Genomic DNA, 18,353 nt, shown 5'->3' with positions numbered 1-18,353 from the left:
TATCTCAGCAAGTATCAAAACACATTCAATAATACTTCATAGATATGTTATCATTGACATAGTAAACATGAAATATCAATTTCATAAAGAGTAGTGAACATCATCACAACATATAAAGAGAATGTCACAATTTTTTCAACGTTTCATATCACACCAAGCACACAACAATATACAACACTTCAAAATGATAGGACTCACACTATGACATGATTACTTCATGATCATGAAAGAATATTTAATATACAAAACAAAGATGTCATCCACCACAACATCAAACTTTATTGTAATGACTGAAACATTGCTCAACAAATACAACTGATGGATCAACACAATCACTATCACGTGATCACACCATCATGACAAGCATGTTTATCAACTTGAATGAACATTCAAACAACTATGTTTCATTTCTTCACTCTTCATAAACAACTTTGAACGCTCATCGGTTGAGTGATCGCATCGAACATGATAGACGTATCCAATACGGTTGAAGGACACATCTACGATCACTACAAATGATTTCAATCATGATTCCGTCATCACAACACCAAACAACACTGATCAATCACAACAAGATTTTTTTGGAAAAATTCTAAATGCGGAAGTATAGGGTCAGTAAATTCACACAAAATTCAAAATCAAGATGACATGAACGTTGACGCATACCAACCACATACACCATACATTTCACATGCACTGATCATGAAAATCACTGAATTAATTCTTTATTTTCAATGCAGCCTTCATAAATCAACACAGGCTCTCCACGAAAAATGTCAAACATGACCTGACAGAATCCTTCCATCACACAATACATCACAACATTTCACAACATCAATAATAACACAATGGAACAAGATCAACACATGTATGATTGCAACAACTCTAGGAAAAAACCATGTCTCATACAGTAATCCACTTCATAACGAAATATTCTCAGGTGCTCAACAACAATACATTCTAGACATGAACAAATACAACAATTAATGTCAATGTGTTGAACTCCATCCCAGCAACCGTAAAAAACTGTCTGTATCACTCTCCTGACAACTCTTCAAAAATTAATTAATAATCATTTTCTTCACTTCTCAGGTGTCTCATAACAAAATCAACTCATATAGATAAATTCCACAAATTTCAAAATAACAATATCCTAGTGTGTATAATCAAATAAAGTCACTGTGATATTCTTGTAATTGTTCAATATCGTAATATCATGTGAAAAATAAAAATGAATTGAAAGAGTGAGACACCACTTCCACAAATTGATGAATCAGTGAGTACAACCAAGATGGATGTGTCATACTCATCATGATGAACATGTTGATGTGTATTGTTCATGACACAATCACTCTTGGAAGGATATGGTATCACACCTCTACAACATTCATCATGATACTCCACTAATAATGATCATATCCATCATCAATAGTCATAGAAATACTCTCCACAATGTATTATATAACATTGCAATCATTGGTTTATCGAAAAACTGAATCAATCAACTGTTATAAAATAATCATTCAATCATACAACAATACATACCAACAACAATTCATCATGATCACTTTCAACCACTCACAATCACATGAAACACTTCCACAATGATGACCACAACGTGTCATGATGATAGAATGAATGACATGAACAAGAGAGGAGAGTTGTACCCTTCCTCAAGAAATGATCATTTCCGAGAAAAGCGAAGTGCTCCCATTCCATGAAACAATCATGCCAATGAATAAAACTGATGATCTGTTGTTTGAATGATCAGAACATCCATCCATATCAATTTCATGAAGTTCTGTGAAGTGCTTGTCTCGATCGTACTTTTCAGCTCTACCATAGAGCCATCAGCACACTTCACTTGAATACCATTCATGACATGACCATCACTTTGAACTGAACCAACGATCAATTCCATGGTTTCTGATCACTGTAACAACATTCCGATCATCAGATTCATTCCATGATCATCACATCCAACGGAACCAGTTCACTACAATTCTAACCGCTACTATTTGATGATTATCATTTCCATGTGTATTCATACACACAAAATATTCCTGATGAATGTTGACCATGATGTACACATTCGATGTGATCAATATAAATATGACATGATGATGAATGGAAACATGACCCGATGTTGATGATGATCCTGTCAAAAATGCAGGGAGTTTTGGCTTCATTTTTTTTTAATTTTTTTTTGAAAAATTTTCATTTCATTTTTGACCTCGATGAAACTCCTTTAAACTTGATTTTCTCGAAAACTACCCTAAACCTGATCGAATGCTCTATCATGACCCCCATTATTTTCGTGAGATCTACAAAAAAGGTGTCGCTTAAATTCTATCAAAAATTTGACACCTGTCACCATTTGTTGAACTACTCAACCAACTTAGCTCACTATCCAATGATGTCGCTAGCACGAATGTACTACTCTTCAAAATCTATCGAATGATGTGCTTGGATCAAGCTCAACATCAAAGATGACGAAAACCCCGACCATGCACGAGAGGTCTACTTTAAGCGAGTACAGTTCAATAATTACCCATAATTAACGGATGAAAGTCATATCAACACATAGATATACCTCCATCCCCGACGATTTCATAAAAATTAAAAATCCCATGATTAAGCATGTCGAAAAATTAAGATTACAAGTCAAGGCGGTCACCTATCCAAACCCAAATTGAATTCTTCTCAGGCCCTTTCATCCATCCTTTTGGAAGCAATTTTTGATGGACAATCATCATAGCAAGAGATTTCAAATAGTCCCCATAATTTTCTAATTTCATCTCAGCTGACATTCCTCCCCGAATTACTCTTTGTGGTTCCTCATACGATGTTTCTTCTTCAATATCGTCATCAGTACTGCTAAGATTAATAAGAGGAACAGGTGATTTCTTCATCCGCTTCTTCTCTGGGGTTAACAATCCTTTTTGTTGAACAGTACTCTTTTCCTCTTGTCTACTTTCCTTAAATCCCCCAACTTTCTTATTAGGAGTCTTATTTCCTCTTAATTCTCTTCCAAAGACACCATTATTCTCTCCGTTGAAGCCATGTTTTGATGGAGTGTCTTGTTGTGCAGTAATATTGCTCTTTCTTTTAGGAGTACTGCTTCCAACATTCATAGCTTTCTCGTGAATCATTCCTTGTTCTTCAGTTGCGTTATTTCTCTGCAGAGATGAAATTTCAATTGTTGGAATATCAGTTTGATAATCATAATTATCAGAATTGGAATCGGATGAAATATTGATGATTGTGTCATCAAATGTGTTTTTTCTCTTATTAGGGGTATTATTGCTCAACATGTTACCACGATAGAACGATTTTCGGCTTTTTTTTTTAAATTGTTGGCCTTAAATAAACAGTTTTTAACGGTATCCATTTTGGAGGGAACGAATTTTGTTCGTCCATTTAAAAATCATAACAAACTCCAAGAGTTAACATCACCTACTTGGACGTACAAAATTACGGAAAATTTTTAACTCATACCACTCTACAGACGAGACTATTTGGTTTTAACAATAACAACAACAACCAAAATTCGCTCTATAATCCGAACATCAATAAGAGCTATTCAATATTACAACTTTTCGAATATAATACAACAGATGATTGTTAGTCGATGAGATGTGCAGTATTCAATTCGGAGTTTTTGGTTCATGATGATTGGAGTATGGGTTGTTGTTTGACAGGTCAAGGCATTTTTTTGATATTAATGTGTTGAACGTGTTGTAGGTGTTGTTGATGTTCACTTGCAAGTTGATATTGACGATTGTTGATGGTTGTGTGGATGTGTATTGATTGTTTTCTATTTTGGAGGGGTGAATTTTTGCTCGTCCATTTAAAAATCATAACAAACTCCAAGAGCTGACATCACCCACTTGGACGCACAAAATTGCAGCATGTGTACACTGGCTATTCATACCACTATAAAGATGAGAGCACGAAATGTTCAACAATAATAACAACGACCAAACAATCGAATTCACTAATACATGATAAAAGAGCTGTTCAAATTTCAATCAAGTATGATCCATAGGTGAGTCTGTTCAATTCCTGGTTTGTACTCATAACATTTACTGAATAAATCACCACCCTTGATGAAGCGTTGTCGAATTCAAGGCATTGTTTGGATCCAATCATATCATGATCACCTCAACATGTCTTTTCATTGAATGAAACTAAACACAGAAAAACAAGAACACACCTCCCTCTATCATGGTAAACATTTTACGATGATAATGTAGAACAGTAGCAACTCTCATCACTCACAACTACCAACATGAACTCAATATCAATAATTCAGTCATCAAAAAGACTCACTTGCATTAAGATTCCATAACAGTGTTTCGGGATAGGACTCAACAACGATAATTCCAATATTCCATCCATGATAAAAACAGTATCAATGAATTATGGCTGATTTTATTGAGGGTGTATAATCATCTATAGTGATTCACAGCAACAATTACTTTGGAGATCAATCATGGAAGCTGTTCAAGGCCAACATATCACTGAACGACTCTTCAATCAACGTTAACGGTATCCAATTTCGAGGGAATACCGACTTTTGCTAGTCCATGTTTGAGTTATGACCAACTTCAAGAGTTACATATCACCAACTTGGACGCACAAAATATATGACTTCTTTCAAGTTCAACTTGAACGAAACAGCAGCTCCTTACTTCCTTATATCTTTATTGATGGAAATATTCAAGTTTTGATCATTCAACGATAATTTTAGAGGATGGTCAACCACCACAGGACCTGATTTTTTTGGTACAAATATAGAGGCTATCTCGATATCCACTATAACAACAAGAAATCTTTCGCTTAATATCTCCTTCCTCTCTGCGTGGGACTAATTGATATTAAAAACAAATTATATATTGTTATATTGAATCTTTCTAAAAATCCTACTGAGAGGAATCCAAACCCACTTCACATCTCTTAGAAATTTCAACACCATTAGAAAGCAAATGAAAATTAGCCTAGGATTTGAGTATATCTCGTCCTCACCAGTTAACTTCGGACCGTGGACAGGACTTATTGAAATCAAAATTTTTTTTTGATAGTAAAGTCGTTAAAATGGCTCAAAAAAAAGAGTAGGTGGAGCCAAACCCTTTACTCCAAAGTTAACATTTATCAATTATCTCAGCAAGTATCAATGCACATTCAATAATACTTCATAGATATGTTATTACATACACGGCAAACATGATATATCAATTTCACAAAGAGTAGTGAACATCATCACAACATATAAAGAAAATGTTACAGTTTTTTTAAAGTTTCATATCACACCAAGCACACAACAATATACAACACTTCAAAATGATAGGACTCTCACCATGACATGAGTACTTCATGATCATGAAAGAATATTTAATACACAAAACAAAGATATCATCCACCACAACATCAAACTTTATTGTAATGACTGAAACATTGCTCAACACATACAATTGATGGATCAACACAATCACTATCAAGTGATCACACCATCATGACAAGCATGTTTATCAACTTGAATGAACATTCAAACAACCATGTTTCGTCTCATCACTCTTCATGAACAACTTTGAACACTCAAACCTTTGGTGATAACAACGAACATGGTAGACGTATCCAATACTGTTGAAGGACACATCTACAATCACTACATATGGTTTCGATCATGATTCCGTCATCACAACACCAAACAACACTGATCAGTAACAACAACATTTTTTTGGAAAAATTCTAAATGCGGAAGTATAGGGTCAGTAAATCCAGACAAAATTCAAAATCAAGGTGACATGAACACTGACGCATACCAACCACATATACCATACATTTCACATGCACTGATCATGAAAATCAATGAATTAACTCTTTATTATAAACCTAGCCATCATGAATCAACACAGAATCTCCATGAAAAAGTGTCAAACGTGACATGAGTGAATCCTTCCATCACACAATGAATCACAACACTCCACAACATCAATAATAACACAATAGAACAAGATCAACACATGAATGATTGCTACAACTCAAGGAAAGAACCATGTCTCACATTGTAATGCACTTCATGACGAAATCTTCTCAGGTGCTCAACAACAATACATTCTAGACATGAACAAATACAAGAATTAATGTCAATGTGTTGTACATCATCTCATCTACCATAAAAAACTATCTGCATCACTCTCCTGACAACTCTTCAAAAATTAATTAATAATCATTTTCTTCACTTCTCAGGTGTCTCATAACAAAATAAACTCATATAGATAAATTCCACAAATTTCAAAATAAAAATATCATACTATATACTATCATATACAGTCACTGTGATATTCTTGTAATTGTTCAGTATCGTAATATCATGTGAAAAAGAAAAATTAGCTGAAAGAGTGAAACACCACTTCCACAACTTGTTGAATCAGTGAGTAAAAACAACATGGATGTGTCACATTCATCATGACGAACATGTTGATGTGTATTGTTCATGACAAACTCACTCTCGGAAGGACATGGTATCACACCACCACAACGTTCATCATGATACTCCACCAATAATGATCACATCCATCATCAATTGTCATAGAAATACTCTACACAATGTATTATACAACATAGAAATCACTGGCTGAATCAGTCAATCTCCAAAGAACAGAAGAGTCGTATCCGATTATTTCTTCTTCCGATGCATTTTGAGCATTTTTTTATTTTTTTGTTTTGAAGAAGCCTTAGCCCTCAAAATCGTCTGTCCTGATTTAACTCGACCATGATAAAAACTTACTTCATAGTTTCCTCAACAGAGATGTGGATTACGTTCTAAAGGTCAGACTCTATCAATACGTGAAAAAAGTAATCCTTAAATCGTAATGGTTACTTTGTTATAACAACTCTCGGACTGGTGAGAAGTATTAAAGCGTAATTCAATAACTACTTAGTAACTACCAAAAATTCAACTCTCTCAATATTCTATGGATTAAAACCTAATATATGTCCAAGAAATGGAATCGTTATTTTATATATTTTGGTCGAGAGGGACATTGGACGTGATCTGACCGGGAAAGCTCATTTTGATCCTTAATATCTCAACAACTACTTCACAAATACTAAAATTTTCAAAACGTACATCTAGATAACATAATTACCTAATTGTTGATATATAGTATGTAACCTAGAAATCAAAGATCATCATGAAAAAAGCCTCTGGAGAGAAACGTTCACTTCCTCACAAGTCAGTTTCTTCAATTTAAATCTAATAACAATATTCCACACAGTTAGTTATACAACATATTCAAATAAGAGATGATATCAATCAGTATTTATCGAAATAGAGCCTCACTTCAAGTTTTTGCTTGACTTTTCTATCATTTTGAACTTTGAAATTTTTTAAAAATATTCCACCTCCAGCGAAAAACCGACTCTCCAACATAGGAGCTGATTCATTCAACAGGTACGTCATTGTTCATGTCACAAACAATACAAATACTCTACAAAGCTCTCATACACACTACACTCTACGTTTAATTATCAGGAGAATATCATGTCAAGCAACATCACCCTCACGGACACATTCAGCAGTTAGGAGTACCACATTTCGGCGTCAGGAGTCAGTCATCAGCACACAACCATAATATTAGTGTTCTACATGGTGAGTAACACTTCATATATCAATTTGAGATACAGCTGATCAGTATTTATTGAAAAAGAGCTATATTTCATATTTTCGCTAGACCTCTCTATCATTTTGAACTTGGAATTTTTGAGTCCAAAACATTTCAAAAAAAAATTTCCAAGTCCCCAAAAACCTTGTGTTCCAATGTCCTTGCTTCTCTCTGGTTTTACAGTTTGAAACACCAGTCCGATAATAAATAATCTTCCTCTCTTCATTTACAACATTAAATTTTTTTTTGGGCCAATTTACCTTCAAAATTCAGAGTGAAATAACTCAACAACCACTTCACATCTCTTAGAAATTTCAACACCATTAGAAAGCAAATGAAAATTAGCCTAGGATTTGAGTATATCTCGTCCTCAGCAGTTAACTTCGGACCGTGGACAGGACTTATTGAAAACAAAATTTTTTTTTGATAGTAAAGTCGTTAAAATGGCTCAAAAAAAAGAGTAGGTGGAGCCAAACCCAGATGTAACATATAATATACCATGATTACTTCATGATGATGACAGAATAATCAAAATTCATGTCATCTCTGTGGTGCACAACTCCATCAACTATTTAACATTTTATTGCATACTTCACAATGAACATAAAAGATGGATCCCCGAAATCAATCCCATATCATGACATCATCATGGTCAACATGTACTCCAATGAATATCAGAATTTGGAAAACATGAAATCTACCACACACATTTTCATCTTATGTTTCATCCGCCAAATGTTATGGTCAGTACAGTCTGTAGAGATTAGTCAAATGAATCAAACAACACACTTGAAACACACATAAAGATGATCGCTATCAATGTAGTTCATCATGATTTATTCAAAAGGATACAATCCATCAACTATAAACATGATCACTTGCTGAACGAAATTCAATAAATGAGATGACGACCACAAACATGAACACACCTTGCACACCATCCATGTAGTACATGCACAAATCATGAAAATCATCATATTGAACATTTGTTTCCAACAATAAATCACAGCAAACAAATGCAAAATACAACAAGGTAACTTCTTGCAATGAATCATACAACAGATGAGAGCGCTCCACCAACTCGATACAGATGACACAACAATAAACACTCAGTGATCAAGTACATCTATCATAGTTAGAATCTCATGACATACTGATGAATGTATCATTAAACATTGAATTCATTCGATGAAAGATCCAAAATAGTTGCAGACCAGGACGAATACAAGTTCAAATTGTGAAATTGTATCGATCATGATTCCATCACTTACTTGCTGAACAGTATAACACTGAACCATTCCTGCTGTTGTTTGTGAATGGTTCATCCGTAATCGTTTTGGAGGGAATGTATTAACGAATTTTTGCTCGTCCATTTAAAAATCGTAACAAACTCCAAGAGTTAACATCAACTACTTGGACGCGCAAAATTACAGGACATGTTCACCGGCTATTCATACCACTATTAAGATGAGGGCACTCAATGTTCAACAATAACAACAACTACCAAACAATCGGAGTCACTCAATAATCAATACATGAAAAAGGAACTGTTCAAATTTCAATCAGGTATGAACCAGAGGTGATTCTGTTCAATTCCTGGTTTGTACTCATGACATTTAGTGAATAAATCACCACCCTTGATGAAGCGTTGTCGAATTCAAAGCATTGTTTAGATCCAATCTCATCATGATCAATACAACCCTTTTCATTGAATGAAGCTAAACACAGAAAAACAAGAACACACCTCCCTCTATCGTCTTAAATGAATTCAATGTTCATTTGTGTCTGGTATACATTTTATGATGATAATGTAGAACAGTAGCAACTTTCATCACTCACAACTACAATAGAAACTCAACTCAATTTCAATGATTCAGTCATCAAAAAGACTCACTCGCATTAAGATTCCATAACAATGTTTCGGGATAGGACTCAACAACGATAATTCAATATTCCATCCATGATGAAAACAGCATCAATGAATTATGGCTGATTTTATTGAGGGTGTATAATCATCAAAAGTGTGGTTCACAGCAACAATTACTTTGGAGATCCATCATGGAAGCTGTTCAAGACCAACATATCACGAAACGACTCTTCAATCAACGTTAACGGTATCCAATTTCGAGGGAATACCGACTTTTGCTCATCCATATTTGAATCATGACCAACTTCAAGAGTTACATATCACCAACTTGGACGCACAAAATATTTGCTTATTTTCACATTCAGCTCGAACGAAACAGCAGCGCCTTACTTCCTTATATCTTAATTGATGGAAATATTCAAGTTTTGATCATTAAACGAAAATTTTTGAGGATGGTCAATCACCACAGGACCTGATTTTTTAGTACAAAAATAGGGGTCATCTCGATATCCACTATAACAACAAGAAATCTTTCGCTTAATACCTCCTTCCTCTCTGCGTGGGACTAATTGATATTAAAAACAAATTATATATTGTTATATTGAATCTTTTTAAAAATCCTACTGAGAGGAATCCAAACCCAAATATCTGTCCAAGAAATGGAATCGTTATTTTAGATATTTTGGTCAAGAGGGACATTTGACGTGATCTGACCGGGAAAGCTCATTTTGATCCTTAATATCTCAACAACTACTTCACAAATATTAAAATTTTCAAAACGTACATCTAGATAACATCAATACCTAATTGTTGATATATAGTATGTAACCTAGAAATCAAAGATCATCATGAAAAAAGCCTCTGGAGAGAAACGTGCACTTCCTCACAAGTCAGTTTCTGTTTCTTCAATTTAAATCTAATAACAATATTTCACCCAGTAAGTTACACAATATATTCAAATTAGAGATGATATCAATCAGTATTTATCGAAATAGAGCCTCACTTCAAGTTTTGGCTTGACTTTTCTATCATTTTGAACTTTGAAATTTTTTAAAAATATTCCACCTCCAGCGAAAAACCGACTCTCCAACACTGGAGCTGATTCATTCAACAGGTACGTCGTTGTTCATGTCACAAACAATACAAACACTCTACAAAGCTCTCATACACACTACACTCTTCGTTTAATTATCAGGAGAATATCATGTCAAGCAACATCACCCTCACGGACACACTCTGAGGTTAGGAGTACCATATTTCCGCGTCAGGAGTCAGTCATCAGCACACAACCATAATATTAGTGTTCTACATGGTGAGTAACACTTCATATATCAATTTGAGATACAGCTGATCAGTATTTATTGAAAAAGAGCTATATTTCATATTTTCGCTGGACCTCTCTATCATTTTGAACTTGGAATTTTTGAGTCCAAAATATTTTTACAAAAAATTACAAGTCCTCAAAAACCTTGTGTTCCAATTTCATTGCTTCTCTCTGGTTTTACAGTTTGAAATACCAGTCCGATAATAAATAATCATCCCCTCTTCATTTACAACATTAAATTTTTTTTTGGGCCAATTTACCTTCAAAATTCAGAGTGAAATAACTCAACAACCACTTCACATCTCTTAGAAATTTCAACACCATTAGAAAGCAAATGAAAATTAGCCTAGGATTTGAGTATATCTCGTCCTCACCAGTTAACTTCGGACCGTGGACAGGACTTATTGAAATCAAAATTTTTTTTTGATAGTAAAGTCGTTAAAATGGCTCAAAAAAAAGAGTAGGTGGAGCCAAACCCATGGAACGAAATGGCCTGTTAGTGTCCACTTCCTTTTCGGCGCCAACCGTATCGAATGGTTCTCGATTGCATCTTGCTCATACCAACGAACGATACAAACGACTCGCAACAGCACTCACCGAACGTACCATTTTGCACACATCATCATCTCAGTTGGCCTCTGGTGCCAGTAACCAACGTTTGGACAAACACTTGAGCATTACAGAATCGGTATTTTATCACGACGATAGGAGAATAAGTGTGTGGTCCATACGAGACAACGGTTTGGATTGGGTTCTAGTTGTCTCTACTGCTGAAAATGGATACATTTATACAATATTTTCTGGTAGTCCAGCGTTACTCACTATCAGTATTGTCTTGATCGTTCTCGGAACCGTTTGCATGATTGTGTTAACACAATTGGTGGCCAGATCCATCTATAAGGTCGTCAATAACAATATCAAGTTGTCAAAGATGGAAATTAGAAATGTGACTTCGAGCAAATTGTTGAACATCATTTATGAATTGTCACTGCTGCAGAAATCGACGGAAGCCATCAAGAGAGGTCTAACCACATTCATGCACTACATTCCTAGGGATCTTGTTTGTGATATTGTAAGGACAGGTCAATTTGCTCACTTGGGAATGGTTAATATACACACAAGTGTCATGTTTACAGATATTGCAAATTTCACAACCATTTCTGAAACCACTTCCATTTCCGTTTTGATTGAGGTTCTGTCCACGTATTTTTCCATTGTTTCACAAGCGGTGGAAAATCATGGTGGAGTCATTGATAAGTTCATTGGAGATGGAACCATGAGTTTATTTTCGATTCCGCACCGAGTTCTGAACTGTCATGCAAAGTGTGCCTGTGATGCAGCACTTACAGCTTTGTTCGAAATTGAAAAATTCAAAGAAAAATCACTGATGATGAATTGGCCTCTCATTGACATTCGTATTGGCATCAATACTGGAGAAGCTATGATTGGAAATATAGGTTGGGTGGAACGTTTCAACTATACAGCAATTGGTGATTGCGTTAACACGGCTAGTCGACTGGAGACGCTGGGCAAGCATTACGAATTGCCAATATTGATTGGAGAGGAAACATTTAAGAGAGTGAAAGACAGTATCATGTGTTTCTTTGTGGATACAGTTCGTTTGAAAGGAAAAGTAACATCAATAGATATCTACACCATTGAAACGATGTGGGAGTGTGCAACGGAAAGGAAGAGGCTAATTCATGACCAATTGGCGATGATTCGTGACGTGATGCATCTAAAAGATGTTAAACAGATGAATCAATTGGTGGGGGACTTGTTGCAAGAGTTACTGGTGTGGAATTTACCAAAAGCTCGACCAATTGCAAGCAGAGAAAAGATGGGCCTGGAAGAAGGTTTGTTTTCCGATATGAAATTTGTGTCTGACCTGTTGCATAGATCGGAGGGTTTGATTTCACAGCAAGATGTGGGAGAAATTTCTCTGAACATGACAGAAAAGTGAAACAAGCTCTTGCACTTATACCTTTCGACCTCATGTTTCGTTGTCGGCCAGTATTCATTATCAACAATTTTAGAGAATGTCAATAATTTTACAAAAGCAGCAAATATCATATTGAAATTTGGGCTAAAACATTCTGAACTTTTGAAGATTCCACGATCGTGGATGAAGTATATCTGGACCCGAACAGTTTACACAGTGTCAAGATAGGCGAAGCCACAAAAGGTTCAGGCTATTGCAAACATAATGGCTATAGTGGAGCTGCAGTGACAGTTGATAGTATGTTTTCTCTTTTCTCAACCTTGCGAGCTTTGGTGAAGTTTTTTGGTGTTCGTGGCTGCCTTCCTCATTGACATTTCCTTCATCTTCAGCATAAAGTCTTCTTTATGGCCTCTTTAGAGGTCTTTTGAAGTCCTACTCTATTCAAAATCCGCATATTCAACAAAGATAAATTTCCCATGTCAGCAAATGTTGTTTCAATTCTGGAACGCTGTGCGCCAGTGATACAAAATGTAGACTATTATATAAATTTGTTGCCATTTTGTCCTTAAAATTATTTCCATTCTTTTACTGCTGCTGTGGCACAGTCAATCCACATTCTTCCATCAATTCAGTGTACAAGTCAGTTTCCCCCATCGAATCTTGAACTGCCTTACATGGATCTGATCGCGGTGGAGCAAAATAGTTATGTCTCTCAAACAATAACCTGTAAAATCCCAACAGGATCTCAAAATCAAATCGATAATTCTTTGATCTATTCGTAACAGTATAGTATTGAATCGTATCCAATAATACTTGCTTGAATTTGTTTCGCTCCCTATCAAAATACGGTCCATGCTCAAAAACAAATTCAATCATTTCGTCATCCGATTCAAAAGGGTCAATATTCTGTTCAATTCTCAATCTTTCCAAAGTTTCGCGCGTGCTCTCGCATTCAACATCAGCTCTATACATGAACTGAAGGAATTGTTCAATTCTTTCCAAGTTGATTTGGTCTTGGGGTGGTGATGTATTTGTTGTTAAATGATGATCACTACTATGCTCGTCCATAACTTTATCCTTGACGAGTGAATATAAACATTTCGAATGCGAATAAAACATATTGTAAAGTGTACTCGGATCATCAGAGTAATTTTCAAAGTACTGATCGAGAATGTAAAATGTTTTGAAAAAGCCATGATTTTGTAAACATGTTGCAAGAGGCAATTTAAATTTTTCTGTTTCCTCTTCGGTAACGTTTACATATTCTTCGAATGTTGGTTTTTGACTTGATGATGCCTGTAAGTCTGTTCGCATTTTTTTGATTGCGTTCTTTGAAATGCGCCTAAGCAAATCAAAGAGACATTGAAAGGAGTAAAGTGAAGAGTTTGTCAGAGACAATCAAACAAAGCGTCAACTGATGATGAAGAAGATGCAACACTGTTAATGTACATTTTTAGACATACATCTCTCTTAAAAAACATCACCCATGTTAAGAATTCCAGCACTGCCGTTGTATCTCCATTAAAACAAATACCCTGACAGGCAAATCCAATATGTCTCTCAACCACAAAAAAAAGATTTCATCGTCATGACAATCCTATCATCCAATCCTCACGACTCTAGCAAGATAGTCCCTGTCACTGGCAATAAAAGAGGAAAAGAAGAGAATGACAATGACACGAGCGATCTTGCCTCAACAGAAATGGATTCGCCAGACAAGATTCAATTCTTTGGGTCCATCAAATTTTGGTTAATTACCATAGTTTCATCCATCTTGTTTATCAGTATCATTGGTTTATCAGGAATTTGGTTAGGAAGTTTGCTTCCATCAGTGTTCGAATATAGTGACAAAACTAGAGAGTTGGAATTTGAAGGAATCATTTCCTACACCAAGCAAGCATTGAGAGAAGTGGAGATGATTTCCGAGACCATGAAACATCAATTAATGGTCACTGCTGACTTGTCAAACTATGATTATATTGAAAAGATTATGTTTCCGTACATTAAAACTGTTTGGCAGTTTCATAAAGGATTGGTCGTGACTGTGCATATTGGTGATAATATGGGAAGGTAGGTGTTGTATTAACGTTGAATAGTATAACAAGATGGTTAATGACATTATGTATTCGTTCCCATATTTGGAACACTGCATACTTCTCTCATTTACAACCTATCAATCTCTCGATCACTGCACATCAAGACAATATGGTTACATGGACTGGGGAGGCAAGCCAACTCTATTCAACATTACTACAGTCGATCAGAAAATGTATTATTGCCAAGATTTTTACACTTTGGATTACTGCAAAAGAAATTCAACTCCCAACTTTGAATTGGGCTTCTTTGATTTAACCATTTTAATCAATCAGGGAAATACTCATCCCGGAAAACCTTCAATTACTTTGAGTTTTATTGATGCAACCACACCTCAGTATACTTTCATTACGATGGTCAATTCTATTGCCTTGCCCTCTCCAGATTCTAAGGGAAACAAATTCAAATATTATTTAGGAACAGACATGTCTTCTGAGAGTTTTTCAAATTATTTGGCTGCAGTTACTAAACGTATTGCAGGTTCTAAAAGTATGATTATTGAAACAGAGACATTATACATTATTGGCAGTAAGTACTCGAAATGTTTAGGGTCGTCCTAATGTCAATAACCACGTTTCCTTTGTCATTAAAATAGATGACAATCCAGAGGCCAAAGTTGCAAAATTCAACCCTGATGGGTCTCTGATTCGTCAGACATATCAAAAGATTGACAATGATCCTGTTGCAGCTCAAGTGGCCTCCAACCTTTATTCTGTTTTAGGAACCAATATCAAACAAATTCCTTGCAATACAGGGGACTCGTACTCATTCTCTGGAGAAACCATTTCAGTTTATCGACTCTGCACAAACACTTCCATTGATTGGTTAATGGTATTATCTGTACCTAAATGGAATTACATTGGCTCATTCGTCATTGGTGCAATGGTTGCTTTAGTTGGAGTGGTTCTACTCACCGTCCTTGGATTCAGTGTTGCAGCTCTCATTTCTGTAAAGATGACAAAGCCTTTTCATCAATTAATTGAGTATTTTGAAAGTGTAGCACATATGGATTTGGATCATTTAAACATTTCTGAAAGCAAATTCAGTGAAGTGAAATTATTGCAAAAACATTTCTTGAACATGATTGCCCGCATTAAGCTTTATCGAGCTTTCATACCTGCTCACTTGCTGCAACAATTGGATAATAATAATAATAATAATAATGGTAATCAAGATATGAACAGGAATCATACTGAAGGAGGAGATGATTCAGCATCTTCAGATCGACATGGAAGCAAGAGCTCATTCATGCACGAAAGTGGTCGTTCACTAATGAATGGAACTGAAAGAAATCTCTCACACCTCTCATCGGCTAATTCAAGGAAGAGTCATCAAAATCATCACCATTCACACAAGAAAAAGTACAATAACGGAGTGGATATGTTCTCCTTGTATTTGGAAAGAAAGACGATTACTCTTGTGTCGGTACATATTCAAGGCTTTGATAATTTATTGCGAGAAATTTCTCCAACGGAATGCGTCGAGCTTCTCAAAGATTGTTTCGATCATTTGAATGGTCAGAGTAGAGCATTGGGAGGTCATTTGGGTAATTTTGAAAATGATTGCATTTCCATAGCTTTTAACGCAAGTACTTGTCAACAAAAGCATCAAGAAAAGGCTGCTTTGATTTGTACTGTATTGAAAGAGAAATTGCAAACCATTAAGGAAAAGAAATGGTCCAACTCACATCATCTCAAAAAGAAACCATATTTATTGGATGAAGTGAAATTCATCATGGCAGTTTGTACCCAAGACAGTTTGTGTGGAAATGTTGGTTCGAACGAGAGCAAGAACTTTACAGTCATTTCTAGTGCAAGATTCAATTTGGATCAACTCATTGAGACTGCGAAGAGGTTGGAAGTGTCCACAGTGGTCACTGAAAAGGTGTTTGACTCTCTCGAATCATCCTATCTGTTGCGTTATATTGACACCAAGGAATTACAGACCGATCATTCCTATTCATCTCCTCATATGGAACCTGCAACCACAAGCCAAGCACAGAATCTGTTCACATCTATGAATTGGGTCCAAGTTCACAAATTCAAGTGATGAATGGCTCTATGAAGTTGCTCAGCAAGAGGAAAAAGGTAAATGGACCAAATACAATCAAGCGTGTCAATTGTTCTTTGATGAACAGTATGTACAAGCAAACGCATTGTGGTTAGAATTTTTGTCACAGCATCCCAAAGACAAACCTACAGAATCCATGATTCAAAGATGCTCTTTAAAAATTAATTTGTAATGAACATTTAATGGTTTCCAGTTGGAAATCAAAGTTGCATTAAATAACAATGTTACGGACAATCAAAGTCTCATGTCACAAGGTTGCGTTGTCAACACTTGCAAAAAAATGTCTATCAAAGTTACACCCTTCAAACGATGGTCACACTTTCGGTGCTTCCTGATGACGCTGATTCTTTTCTTTTTCTTCTCAATACTATTCAGCACATTGTATTTAACGTTGAAACGATTTCGGAACACTTTGGAATTATCTAATAATACACCTGTAATTTTTCGGAAAGGAACAATCAAGTCAAATGTTGCTCTTGTTTCTTTCTATACAAGTGACTATCATGATATTGGATCCATATCCACAATTAACAAATTATTTTATGCCTACAAACATGGCTATGACATGATTGTCTATCAAAAACCATTTTACAAAAAATCAATTTGGATCAAACCTGCTTGGAATAAGATTCCAATGGTTGAAGCACAACTTGAAAATTACGAATGGATAATTTGGATTGACTCTGATGCCATTATCATGAGACATGAATTAACTCTGGAAGATATCATTGAAATTTCCAAAAAAGCAGATTGGAGAAAGAAAGATCACGAAATTGATTTGATAATTTCCTATGACATTAATGCAGGTATTAATAGTGGAATTTTCTTCATGAGAAATACAGAATGGTCACGAAATGTATTGAAACAGGTTCAAACTTCATGGAAATATATACCATACTCGTTGCATTGGTATGCCGAACAAACTCCATTTGCCATGGAAATTAAATATGGACTCGATGAACATGTTCGGGTGACCTATAAGAGAGTATTGAACGCCTATTTGAAAGACTATTCAGAAGGCACTACTTATATCATGCACTTGGCTGGATGTCCAAAACAAAAACCAAAATATTGTTCTGGAATTATGCACGAATTTTATGAAAGATGGCAACGCAATAATGTGACAAGTGTGAGCGATCGTGAATTATTGAGGAGGGCTGAGAAAGACTTCGAAACATTGGAAAAGCAATAATAGGAAGGTAATTGTATGGTTGCTAGTACTAATTGAGGCATTTGCAGAGAAGATCATGCAACTGCATGTAAAACATGCTTGTCAGGCATCATGCTTAATGAAAAACTGAATTCAAAGTTAAATCAGGGTACTTTGGCAAGTGACAATAAGACAATATGACCATCACAGGTATTCAACAACAACCATAGAACCAA

The 18,353-nt window shown here is 35.5% G+C and overlaps 5 protein-coding genes across 5 annotated transcripts; 3 read left to right on the top strand and 2 right to left on the bottom strand.

The window, feature by feature from the left end:
- Positions 1 to 2,657: 2,657 nt before the first annotated feature.
- On the bottom strand, positions 2,658 to 3,314 carry C9374_004052 (uncharacterized protein; the record flags this gene model as incomplete). The annotated part of the gene is made up of 1 exon (XM_044693649.1): positions 2,658 to 3,314. One exon carries the CDS (start codon positions 3,312 to 3,314, stop codon positions 2,658 to 2,660), a length of 657 nt encoding a protein of 218 aa, XP_044556182.1.
- Positions 3,315 to 11,339: 8,025 nt separating this feature from the next.
- On the top strand, positions 11,340 to 12,824 carry C9374_004051 (uncharacterized protein; the record flags this gene model as incomplete). Its single annotated transcript, XM_044693648.1, has 1 exon — positions 11,340 to 12,824. The coding sequence occupies one exon, from the start codon at positions 11,340 to 11,342 to the stop codon at positions 12,822 to 12,824; it is 1,485 nt and encodes a 494-aa protein (XP_044556181.1).
- A 564-nt stretch (positions 12,825 to 13,388) lies between these two features.
- Positions 13,389 to 14,117, bottom strand: C9374_004050 (uncharacterized protein; the record flags this gene model as incomplete). Its single annotated transcript, XM_044693647.1, has 1 exon — positions 13,389 to 14,117. The coding sequence occupies one exon, from the start codon at positions 14,115 to 14,117 to the stop codon at positions 13,389 to 13,391; it is 729 nt and encodes a 242-aa protein (XP_044556180.1).
- Positions 14,118 to 14,391: 274 nt separating this feature from the next.
- Positions 14,392 to 16,946, top strand: C9374_004049 (uncharacterized protein; the record flags this gene model as incomplete). Its single annotated transcript, XM_044693645.1, has 3 exons — positions 14,392 to 14,873; positions 15,004 to 15,425; positions 15,493 to 16,946. The coding sequence occupies 3 exons, from the start codon at positions 14,392 to 14,394 to the stop codon at positions 16,944 to 16,946; spliced, it is 2,358 nt and encodes a 785-aa protein (XP_044556179.1).
- A 301-nt stretch (positions 16,947 to 17,247) lies between these two features.
- Positions 17,248 to 18,159, top strand: C9374_004048 (uncharacterized protein; the record flags this gene model as incomplete). Its single annotated transcript, XM_044693644.1, has 1 exon — positions 17,248 to 18,159. One exon carries the CDS (start codon positions 17,248 to 17,250, stop codon positions 18,157 to 18,159), a length of 912 nt encoding a protein of 303 aa, XP_044556178.1.
- Between the last annotated feature and the right edge of the window lie 194 nt (positions 18,160 to 18,353).

The sequence above is a fragment of the Naegleria lovaniensis genome (assembly GCF_003324165.1).
Source record: "Naegleria lovaniensis strain ATCC 30569 chromosome Unknown tig001, whole genome shotgun sequence".
NCBI lineage: Eukaryota > Heterolobosea > Eutetramitea > Acrasida > Naegleriidae > Naegleria > Naegleria lovaniensis.
Note: the sequence above shows the minus strand (reverse complement) of the source record. Positions and strands in the feature narration are given on the sequence as shown.